At 37.0% G+C, this 12,577-nt stretch overlaps 1 protein-coding gene across 2 annotated transcripts in view; it reads right to left on the bottom strand.

The window, feature by feature from the left end:
• Nucleotides 1-12,018, bottom strand: part of TBC1D15 (TBC1 domain family member 15) — a 100,826-nt gene extending 88,808 nt beyond the window's left edge. For both annotated transcript variants that reach the window (XM_042947185.1, XM_042947188.1), the window contains exons 1-3: nt 11,924-12,018; nt 1,820-1,922; nt 114-187 (exon numbers count right to left, since the gene is read on the bottom strand). Coding sequence is in view for 1 of the 2 variants with exons in the window: in XM_042947188.1 (XP_042803122.1) it covers nt 114-116 (3 nt within the window). In the remaining variant the exon portion in view is untranslated. The remainder of the gene's footprint in view (nt 1-113; nt 188-1,819; nt 1,923-11,923) is intronic.
• Nucleotides 12,019-12,577: the final 559 nt, after the last annotated feature.

Here is a 12,577-nt window from a genome sequence, read left to right as displayed (position 1 = left end):
TGACTCAGTTGGTGTAGCATGTAACTCTTGATCTTGGAGTTGTTCGAGCCCCATGGGAGAGATTACTTAAAAATAAAATCTTTAAAAAGAAAAGGAAAAAAAAAGAATTATACCATTGGCTTTCCTGGGCTTCCAGTTTGAAGATGGCAGATTGGGGGCCTTCTCAACCAATTCCTTCAATTAATCTCTAGATAGAAAGATAGATAGATAGATAGGTAATCAATCTCCTATCGGTCCTGTTTTTTCTGGAGACCACTAATACAATTTCTTTAGGCAATTTAAATCTCCATTGTTTGCAAAATCCTCATACCAGCTCATTGAGCTCTAAGATTGCCGAGTAGAAATTAAAAGTCACTTTTTGGAGGGGGGGACACCTCGGTGGCTCAGTCAGTTAAGCATCCAACTTTGGCTCAAGTCATGATCTCATGGTTTGTGGGTCTGACCCTGCATCAGGCTCTGAGCTGACAGCTCGGAGCCTGGAGCCTGCTTCAGATTCTGTGTCTCCCTCTCTGTCCATCCCCCCCACTCAAAAATAACTAAACATTAAAAAAATTAAAAAACCACTTTCTCAGGCCTTGGAGTATCCTCCAGAAGCATTTACCAAAAATACTGGAAACATAGTGACTCCCCACAAATCCATCATATTCACAGTCCCATTTGGGTCAGGCTCTGAGCTAACAGAGCTAGTAAAGAGATAGGAGGAACAGTTCCAGTCTTCAAAGTAGCTCCTGGTCTAACACAGAAGACAGAAAAAATAGATAATCACAACTCAGTGTTCATTCATTTGATTCAGATTTAGTGAGTGCCTATAATGTTTAGGCATTATTTTAGGTGATGGGGATGCAGGAGTAATCAAAGGAGACAAAATTTCTGTTCTCCTTGATTTTACATTCTAACCAGGGAAAACAGATATAAACAAAATAAACAAGCAAAAATTATACTATGTTAGAGGGGATAGTTGAAAAAGTTACAATTTTAAGGTAGTAAGGAGGTCTTGGGGTACAATGGAAAAACATAGGAGAGGCATCTTGAATATAGCTGTGCTTAACCTTGGTAAACGCAATTTTGTGACATGATGGGGTCAAGCTGAAGACTGCAGTACTTTGAGGAATGAAGGGAAAGTAGGAGAACATGGAGGTTCCAGTGTGGATTTTCAATAAATTTCATTATAAAACAGGAAAGAAGAAGAGATGCTCACAATTAAGGATGGATTTTGTTTTGAGTGGGAGGCTTTTGATCATGTTTATATTCTAGAAAAAGGGGCGGTAGAGAGAATGTTGTTCAATATGCTGTGAGAAAAATGAGATCATCTATTAAAAGACCACCAGGTGGGAGGAGGTAGGATAGAGCTGGTGGGAAGTGTTAGCCTTGGGTGAAATAATACAGGCGAAGTCTTTTGCTAATAGTAACAACTGCTAATATTTATTAAGAATTTACCATGCTGAGTGTGTTCTAAGCACTCTATATGTAATAACTCATTTAATATTTTCAGCAACTTTACAAAGTACATACTATTATTATTTCTACTTTATAAATGAAGAAGTAGAGCAAAAAAGTTGCATTTCTCACCAGGAAATACAACATAAAATATCAAAGCCAGGCATCTGGCTTCAGTCTTCAGTCTCAATTCCTATCCTATACTAATAAGTGTGAATGGAAAGGAGGAAGGAGGGTCACGCGGTTTGAGTAATGACTTGAGTTTTTACAGAGATGGAGATATCTAAGGATGGACAAAGGGTTAGGGGTGTTTAGAGAGTATCAGACTGAACGAATACATAGCCAAAATTTTGAAACAAAGGGGAACATGGAGGTTGCTCACTTCGTTGAGGCCCAGAGGTGCCCTCTAGACTAAGCTCCATCAGAACAGGGATCACATCCATTTGGTTCACCGCTAGGTACACATGCAACACGTAGCACTGGACCTGGTGAATAACAGGCAATCATTAAAAATATGTTAGCTGAGTTAAGAAAATTGAAGGTAGATATGTGCCTGGTTAGGTTGGTATTGGGTTGAATGTTACAAAATTAACCGTCTATATTAGTCTTAATTCTTCTGTGAAGGACTTACCTTTCCTTCCTATTTTTTCTACCAGGCACAGTGCCCCCTGCCCCCAGTCAAGTCAATTTGCTTGCTAAAGTTTGCCACTTCCCATTTTCATGCCATTGCAAATTTCTTCTTAAAGTGTCTACTTCATCCTCAATTCATGTCTTGCTTTCAAAGTCTATGGTAAATATTACCTACTCTCAAGTATTCTTAAATGATTAAACCTACCTTTGTTAATTTTAAACTTTGTGATCTCTTGTGTCACATTCTTAAGATATTTCTTTGCAAAAATACTGTTTTTTTTTTTGTTTATTTTGTTTTTAGCAAATGCTCTGTTTATACACCTAATTTTTAGTTCTTAAGTTTTATTTATTTATTTTCTGGAATAGGCAATATATTTGCATGGCTCCTATTAAAAAATAAAAATAAAAACATATCCAATAAGAAGAATGTTTCTCTCCCCTTTTGCCATCTAACTCAATTTGTCTCTTCCGAGGTAACCAATATTATCAGTTTCTTATGTATCTTTTTGGTGACATTCTAGGTCTCTGGAGTCAAATATATATACGGGTTACCCTTTTTTTCTTTTTCAATGATGAAAAAGATCAGGAATAAGGCAAGGATGTCAATTCTAATCACTTCTATTCAACATTGTACTGGAAGTTATAGCCAGTGCAAGAAGGCAAGAAAAAGAAGTAAAAACACATCCAAATTAGAAAGAAAGAAATCTCGGGGCGTCTGGGTGCCTCAGTCGGTTAAGTGACCGACTTCGGCTCAGGTCATGATCTCACAGTTTGTGAGTTTGAGCCCCACGTTGGGCTCTGTGCTGACAGCTCAGAGCCTGGAGCCTGCTTCGGATTCTGTGTCCCCCTCTCCCTCTGCCCACCCCCCCACTCATGCTCTGTGTCTCTCTGTCTCAGAAATAAATAGAAACATTTAAAAAAAATTTTTTTAAAGAAAGAAAGAAATCTCTTTGTTTTTATTGACTGATGATATAATATGTATAAAAAAATCCCATGTAATCTACAAAGAAGTTATTAGAACTGATAAATGAGTTCAGGAAAGTTGTAGGATGCAAGATCAAGTGGTAGAATTTGTTTCTATATGCTAGCAATAAATATTTACAAATTAAAATTTGAAATATTATTTGCAATAACATCAAAAACATGAAATACTTAGAAAATCATCTGGCGAAAGACCTGTGCACTAAAAACTATAAAACATCACTGAAAGAAATAAAGAAGTCCTAAGTAAATGGAGAGCTATACTGTCTTTATTGGTTTAAAGATTTAATAATTAGGTCTTTTCCCAAATTGATCTATAGATGCAATGCAATCCCAATCAGCATTCTGGCAGGGTTTTTAGAAATTATTTTCATAGAAATTAACAAACTAATTCTAAAAAATTCATATGGAAATGAACCTAAAGTAGCCAAAAACAATTTTGGAAAAAAACGAAACTCAAGGACTAGCATTACTTGATGTCAAGACCAACTATAAAACTATAATAATCAGTACAGTGTGCTGTTGACATCAAGATAGACAAATAAATCAGGGTGCCTGGGTGGCTCAGTTGGTTAAGCATGGGACTTCGGCTCAAGTCTGATCTCACCATTCGTGAGTTCAGGCACTGCATCCGACTCTGTGCTGACAGCTCAGAGCCTGGAGCCTGCTCCGGATTCTGTGTCTCCCTCTCTCTCTGCCCCTCTCCTGCTTGCACACTCTCTCTCTCTCTCTCAAAAATAAATAAAAATTAAAGACATGTGTTTAAAAAAAAGACAAATCAATAGAATAGTGTTCAGAAATAGAACCACTCATCTGTGAACAAATGATTTTCAACAAAGATGCAAACAAAAGCAATAAAGAAAGGATAGTCTTTTCAACAAATGGGCTGCAGCAAAAAAAAAAAAAAAAAAAAGTTCAATGTTTACCTTGTGTCATATAAAAAACATAACTTGAATGAGCCATGGACCTAAAAGTAAAAAGCTTTCAGAAAAATACATAGGAAAACAATCTTTGTGACCATGAGCTAAGCAAAGAGTTCTTAGAAACAAGACCAAAACACAACCCATAAAGGAAAAGTGGTTAGATTTCATCAATATTTAGAACTTCTCTTGGAAAGACATTAGAAAATGAAAAGGTGAGATCAGGAGGAAGTATTTCCAGGTCATATAACTTTTTGTTTTTAATGTTTATTTATTTACTTTGAGAGAGAGAGGGAGAGAGAATCCCAAGCAGGCTCTGCTCTGTCAGTGCAGAGCCTGATGTAGGGCTTGATCTCAGGAACGATGAGATCATTACCTGAGCTGAAATCAAGAGTTAGGTGCTTAATCGACTGAGCCCCCCCGGATGCCCCCAAATCATATATCTGATAAAGACCCTATATGCAAAATGCATAAAGAAGTCTCAAAACTAGATAATATAAAAATCAATAAATACGGACAAAATACTTGAACAGACATGTCACTAAGAAGATACAGAAGTCAAATAAGCACATGAAAAAATGCTCAACATCGTTTGTCATTAGGGAAATACAAATTAAAACCACAATGATATATATACATCTATTTGAATGGTTATAATTTTAAAATTTTCCCGTATCAAGTGTTGGCAAGGATGAGGAGGAACTGAAAGGAAGGGATTACAAAGAAGTATAAGGATACTTTTTGGGGTGGGGCACCTGGGTGGCTTAGTTGGTTAAGCATCTGACTTCAGTTCGGTTCATGATCTTGCAGTTTGTGAGTTTGAGCCCTACATTGGGCTCTGTGCTGACAGCTCAGAGCCTGCTTCAGATCCTCTGTCTCCCTCTCTCTGCCCCTCCCCTGCTTATATGTGCTCTCTCTCTCTCTCCCTCTCTTTCTCTCAAAAATGAATAAACATTTTAAAAAAGGATACTTTTGGGGGTGATGGATATATTCATTATCTTGACTGTGATGATGGCTTTATGGGTCAAACTTGTCAAATTGCGCACTTTAAATATGTGTACTTTACCTTATGTCAACAAAGCTAATTACTTTCTTTTAAAGCAGTAGACACAGTTCTGCTCCCTGGCCTTTTTTTTTAATTGTTAATGTCTTTAAAAAATGTTTTTTAATGAATTAATTTTAAAATTTACATCCAAGTTAGTTAGCATATAGTGCAATAATGATTTCAGGAATGGATACCAGTGATTCATCCCCTATGTATAACACCCAGTGCTCATCCCAACAAGTGTCTTCCTTAATGCTCCTTGCCCATTTAGCCCATCCCCCACCCCAACCCCTCCAGCAACCTTCAGTTTGTTCTCTGTATTTAAGAGTCTCTTATGTTTCACCCCCCTCCTTGTTTTTATATTATTTTTGCTTCCCTTCCCTTATACATCTGTTTTGTATCTTAAATTCCTCATGAGTGAAGTCATAGATTTGTCTTTCTCTAATTTTGCTTAGCATAATATACTCTAGTTCCATCCATGTAGTTGCAAATGACAAGATTACATTCTTTTTGATTGCCAAGTAATACTCCATTGTATATACATACCATATCTTTTTCTTTTTAATATGAAATTTATTGTCAAATTGTTTTCCATACAACACCCAGTGCTCTCCCCAACAGGTGCCCTCCTCAATGCCCATCACCCACCCTCCCCTTCCTCCCACTTCCCATCAACCCTCAGTTTGTTCTCAGTTTTTAAGAGTCTCTTATGGTTTGGCTCCCTCCCTCTCTAACTTTTTTTTTTCCCTTCCCCTTTCCCATAGTCTTGTGTTAAGTTTCTCAGGATCCACATAAGAGTGAAAACATACAGTATCTGTCTTTCTCTGTATGATTTATTTCACTTAGCATAACACCCTCCAGTTCCATCCACACATTATATCTTCTTTATCCATTCATCCGTTGATGGACATTTGGGCTTTTTTTTTTTTTTTTTTTTTACTTCATGTGCCTTATTAATTACTTCCTTTAAATATACAAAGCTCATTCTTTTTTATAGTTACCTAGGATTCTATTATATACATACACTATAATTGATTTTATGATTCCCCTACTGATGTCAGTTTACAAACAATGCATTGAAAACCCTTACAAACTCGTTACTTTCACATACAAGCATGTCTATAGGATATATTCCTAGAAGTAAAACTGCAAGATCAAAAGGAAATACATTTTCAGTTCTGATTGCCATTGCCAAATCAATCAGGCAGTTTTCAGTGCAGGAAACAGACGCCATTCTAGATATTTTAATTAAAAAAATTTTTTTTAACGTTTATTCATTTTTGAGAGACAGAGACAGAGCGTGAGTGGGAGAGGGACAGAGAGAGGGAGATAGAATCCAAAGCAGGCTCCAGGTTCCAAGCTGTCAGCACAGAGCCTGAAGTGGGGCTCAAACCCATGAACTGTGAGATCATGACCTGAACTGAAGTCGGATGCTTAACTGACTGAGCCACTCAGGCATCCCATCATTCTAGATATTTTAAACATGAAGGCACTTGTTATAGGCACCTTGGTACTTAAAAGGTCATTGGAAGGGCTGAAAGATCAGGGTTTAGAAATCTAAGTGGAGCCTCCCAGAATGAATCCCACTGTGATACAGAACTGATTCACTGGAGGCTACTACCTCTGGAGTCATTGTGGAGCCATGCTGGAAGCCAGAGGCTATCACCACCTGTTCTCACTCCTGGGAAACTGGAGAAAGAAGATATACCACAATCCAGGGATTAAAATGTTATTTTAAGAAGCTGCTGCCACTGGGGCACCTGGGTAGCTCAGTCGATTAAACGTCTGACTTCAGCTCAGGTCATGATCTCATGATTTGTGGGTTCGAGCTGCGTGTTGGGCTCTGTGCTGACAACACAAAGCCTGTTCAGGATCCTCTGTCTCCTCCTCTCTCTGCCCCTCCCCCCGCTTGCACACACTCTCTCTCAAAAATAAATAAACATTTAAAACAAAACAAAAAAGGGGCGCCTGGGTGGCTCAGTCGGTTAGGCAACTGACTTCGGCTCAGGTCATGATTTTGCGGTTTGTGGGTTTGAGCCCCGCATCAGGCTCTGTGCTGACAGCTCAGAGCCTGGAGCCTGCTTCGGATTCTATGTTCCTCTCTGTTCCTCCCCTGCTTGTTCTCTGTCTCTCTCTGTCAAAAATGGATAAACGTTAAAAATATTAAAAAAAAAAAAAAAAAAAAGAACAGAAGTTGTTCCTGCCACCATCACTACTTCTCCAAATCCAGAAAGTTGGAGAATAGACCTTTGATCACTGCTGCATGATCTGCATTTCCCATGCATGGGAACATTTCCCATATTCTTACAACATGCAAGAACCTCAAAAGATCGCCTCTACCTCATTTCTCTTTTCAAGTCATGCGGAGAACACATAATTGGGAAAATCTAATTAGCTTCCAGAACACTAGCAGCACAAAAAAAAGTCCGGGAAATTAATTTTTTCCCAACCTTTCTGACTAGGAAATAAAATGGTGGTCGAAAGAGTAAATCTACAATACATAAGCACACCATTTTTAGTGCTTGTTGTAATTTACACCTCAACCAGCGCAAATACTTGTTCCCCAATTCTTATGAATAATATCTAGGATGTAGCACAGTGTTTTTATAAAATTTAAAAAAAAATCTCCTTGATCAAATAGGTTAAAAACTAGTATAACAGTATAGTTTTATTTTGTACTTCTCTTAACAGTGAAGTTGAACTTTTATTTTCAGTCTATGTCATTTGTATCATTTTCTGTGGAAACTCTGTTTATAGTTTTGGATCTTTTTCCTTTTGGACTGTTGAATTTTATCTTACTGAATTTTAGGAATTCTTTATATATTAAAATATGCATGATATGATTTGCAATTTTTTCAAATATGTAATTTCTTTTTGCTTATGGTAGTTTTTGTGATGAAGAATTTATTTTATATAGTGAGATATGTATATATATCACTACATTATTATAAATTTGTAGTGCATACCATTTTTATTGCTTCTGGATTTTACATCAAATTTAGAAAACACTTCACCACACTAAAATCTTTTAAGATTCTCCTATGATTTCTTCAAGTATTTTAAGCTTTTCAGTTTTCACATTTAAAACTGGATTTTATTTTGGTTGAGGTATGAATCCAACTTTTATTTTTTCCTGCAAATAGCTACTCAGGTGTCCTAACACCTTTTAATGAATAAGCCATATTTCCTTCACTGAATTGAAATGTCATCTTTAGCTTGTGCTAACTTCCCATATCTGGGTCTATTTTAGACCTATTTGATTCTTTTTTTTTTTAATTTTTTTTTTTCAACGTTTTTTATTTATTTTTTGGGACAGAGAGAGACAGAGCATGAACGGGGGAGGGGCAGAGAGAGAGGGAGACACAGAATCGGAATCAGGCTCCAGGCTCTGAGCCATCAGCCCAGAGCCTGATGCGGGGCTCGAACTCACAGACCGCGAGATCGTGACCTGGCTGAAGTCGGACGCTTAACCGACTGCGCCACCCAGGCGCCCCGACCTATTTGATTCTAATGATCTGTCTAGTTATATGCCAGTACCAAACTTTTAATTACTGGAGTTTCTATTTTTAATATTTTGTAAGACTTGTCTGTCCTCACTGCTTCTCAGAGCTTTTCGGGCTAGTCTTTTTTTCATAGGAACTTTGGAATCAGTTGTCTAATTTTAGAAAATCCTGGTATTTTTGAGATTGCATTACATTATAGATTAACTTAAAAAGAACTGGCATGTATATGTTGGTAAGTCTTCCTATCCAAGAATACGATATGCCTCCCCATGTTTTTGTGCTTTCTTTCCAGGAGAAACATAGCTTTCTTTTTGTGGTCTTGCATACTGTTTATTACTAGGGATTTTCTTCTTTGTTCTTACTTTAAAAGGAGCTTTTTCTTCCATTATATCTTATAATTGGCTGTTGTTTATATAAATGAAAGCTTTTAATTTCTGTGACCACTTTTATACCCAGTGACTTTATTAGTTTTAAGATACTTTCAGTTGATTCTTAAGTTTTGCACTATCTTCTACAGATACTAATTTTACCTCCTCCATATTTAATGTCTCTAAATTCTCTCACATCTATTAGATAATTCTCCCCTAGGATTTTAAGTTCCTTGAAGGCATGAATTATAGTAGTACATTTTATATATCTATCTGAGCATCAGTAAAATGCTCTACATAAAATGTTAGGAAAACAGAAATACCGAGCGCCTGCTAAATTCTGAATCTGCTTATTTATTCACACCTCTTTTGTCAGGTCCTACTTTTAAATGAACCCAAAACTGAAATCCTTTGAAGTGTCAAATATATATTTTGCAACAAAGTAGGCCTTTTAGCTACAATTTTTTTCTTGAATTTACATATGAAATTGCAGGCAAAACCTAAAATTTTTAGTCTCAGATTTGCTTAAACATTCTTGGTGAAATTCATACATTGTCTATAGCAGGTTTCCTAAAGCAATGTATGATTTCATTTAAAAATTACATGTTTTAGGTAAAATGTGAGGTGGGAGGAGAGAATAGCAATTAGAGCTTAAATCAAACAGATCCAAACCAAACATATTTACATGCATGACAGAAGACTGAATTCTATACACTATACAAGAAAATCAGTCTTCTTACTTCACGTACAATCTTACGTTAGAATATTTCCAAACTATACCAGTTGCCTACATAGCAAGGATAAATCAGTCATGTGTGCATCTTAAAGATACTACATCAGTAGCTCCACTTGATAAAGCAAGTATTTCTTCCCCAGGCCTGTGCCACTACTATTGGCGATAAAATCTTTGAAGGGGAGGAACCACCCATGCCACTTCTTCAGTTAAAACATTTTCAGGCTTTAAAATATTAATAGGGGATTCCGTTGTGGTGGTGGGGGTGAAGGGGAGCTTATATTGTATAGCTTTTAGACAAGATGAATAATTTTTCACCCAGGAAACAGTAAAAGGTCCTCAAAGTATCATCAAGTCCTTGCTATGTCATTTTTCCTTCACAGGACTTATATTTTGAAGAACTGTCACTAGATCATTACAATCATTCTTTTGTGAATTAGTGCAGATGAATTAATACAGATGAGTATGTTACTTCTTGCTAACTCATGAAATAGTTATTTAAAAACTGATGATTTCACTCTATTTTCTCCCAAAAAGAGCCAAGAAGGGAACCGATAATTTAACTTTTAATATCCTTAAAAGGCATTGGAAAGATTATCAGAAAATCCAGGTATTTGTTAAGCTATCTTTATGGCCTAGGTCTTCAATTTCAGATAGGAAAAAAGGGACCCATACTCCTCATTTGAAAAGTGCATTTAGAAATACACAACTTGGGGTGCCTGGGTGGCTCAGTCTGTTGAGTGTCAGACTCTTGATTTTGGTTCAGGTCATGATCTCACGGTTTGTGGGTTTGAGCTCCACATTAGGCTCTGCACTAACAGCATGAAGCCTGCTTCAGATGCTTTCTCTCCCTCTCTCTCTGCTCCTTCTCCTACTCTCAAATAAATAAATAAATACATAAATACATAAACATTAAAAAAAAAGAAATACACAACTTAGGGGCTCGTGGCTGGCTCAATTGGTAGAGCATGTGACTCTTGATCTTGGGTTTATGAATTCAAGCCCCACAGAGAGCCTACAAAAAAAAAAAAAAAAAAAAGAAAAGAAAGCAAGAAGGAAAGAAAGAAAGACACAAATTATACTGTGATACACTCTCCAAATTGGCCTACTATGACTTAGGAATGGATTGTGTCCTGGATTATTATCTGGCGACAAGATATCATCTGTTAAAAGCAAAGAAAACAATACAATTGCTTTTTAAAATTCACTTTTTCCCTAGCTTTAATAAAAAGCAGCCGTCTAAATAAGCAAAAAGCATTTGTTACTTCACTGCTATTACAAAATTTGGAAAAGCAATTTGGGCTTAAGGATCACTTAATTGTCCCCTTGAAGCTAGAAAATAAGTTATTCTATTTTAATTTGGCTTGAAAATGTATTATTTGCAAGACTCAAAATCATTCTGTCCAGATTTACCTTAAATTCACTATCAGCTTCAGCTACTGTCATTCTAATTACCTCACCCCAAAAGTTTGACATGTACATATCTGATCACACCCAGAATGTGAACACGTGTGCTCAGCTGACCTCATATCTACAGATAAACTACCTACCTCCTAGACAATAGGCAAAGTCATCTTTCCCCATCTCTAAGCTCTAACTCTAAAGGAAGGCTGGTTCCTCTGCTGTGTGCACTGGGAACAGAGCAGGTACTCAATAAATGAGGGAAAGTGATAGAATAGTCATGATGAGCAGAATGTGTTTTAATTTTTTTTATAAGACCATCCAGAAACAATTAACAAAATCATGTAAACTGCTGCTTAATTTCCCCCTTGAATTATTTTCATTGTAAGTCAAATATGAATAAATTTGTTGTTCTGGGGCGATACACTTAACTTTGTGTCAAGGCACTCACATGCTAAGCTAGAGCCTAACAGTGACAGAAATACCTGGAAAGTAATTGTGGGGGATAACTATAATGCTCAAGTAAGATAATATGCTAAGAAAACAAGGCCAGCTCAGACTTACACAGGTATTACCACACTCCTCTTTCCCAACCCTATTTCCACAAGATATAGAAACCAGTGACTCGACTTTCCCAGAATGCTAGTTATTCTTCAAGCTTAATTTATGATAAACATAAAACATATTAGGAATCTAGTTAACTTCTAGTTCAAGAACTGTCGCCACTGATTTAACGTCCTTTAAAGAAATATGACTCTGGTTTGTTCTCGGTAAATAGGTCAGTTGGATTGAGGTTGGAATTTGATAGAGGTTGATTTCAGAAAACTGACAATTCATAAAGGCCAAATATAAATAAAAACATATATGAGAGATACAGACACATACCAACTGTTAACAATTGTTACCTTTTGAGAGGAATGGGGAGGGGCGCCTCGGTGACTCAGTAGGTTAAGCTCTTGACTCTTGATTTTGGTTCTGGTCATGATCTCAAGATTCGTGAGATGGAGCCCCGCGTTGGGCTCTGCTTTAACAGCACACAGTCTCTCTCGCAAAATAAATAAACTCTAAAAAAAAAAAAAAGGAATAGGGATGGGGGATGTTGGGGGAAGGGAAATCTGAAAAGGCACTGTTCTTGTTTTTATTAAAGACAGACCAAACATAAGTTTTAATTTTTGGTGCCATGAAGTCTTGTTATGTAACTGTTCCGAGTTGTGTAGAGACTTGTTTTATCTTGCTCTGTACTCTCCCTGTCGGCTATACCTTCCCTCTTTTTCGTTCCCTCCCTCAAATAAAAACCCATTCTGAATAAAGACTGCTAAATTTTTGAATTGTATATATTGTCAACAGTAGACCAAAAGTAACGTACTTCAAATGAATTATAAGCAGATGCCTTTTTCCCCCCCGACTGTTCATTTATTTTTGAGAGACACAGAGACAGAGCATGAGTTGGGGAGGGGCAGAGAGAGAAAGACAGAATCCGAAGCAGGCTCCAGAGTCTGAGCTGTCAGCACAGAGTCCGACACGGGGCTCAAACCCACAAACTGTGAAGATCATGACCT

This window comes from Panthera leo, chromosome B4, assembly GCF_018350215.1.
Source record: "Panthera leo isolate Ple1 chromosome B4, P.leo_Ple1_pat1.1, whole genome shotgun sequence".
NCBI lineage: Eukaryota > Metazoa > Chordata > Mammalia > Carnivora > Felidae > Panthera > Panthera leo.
Note: the sequence above shows the minus strand (reverse complement) of the source record. Positions and strands in the feature narration are given on the sequence as shown.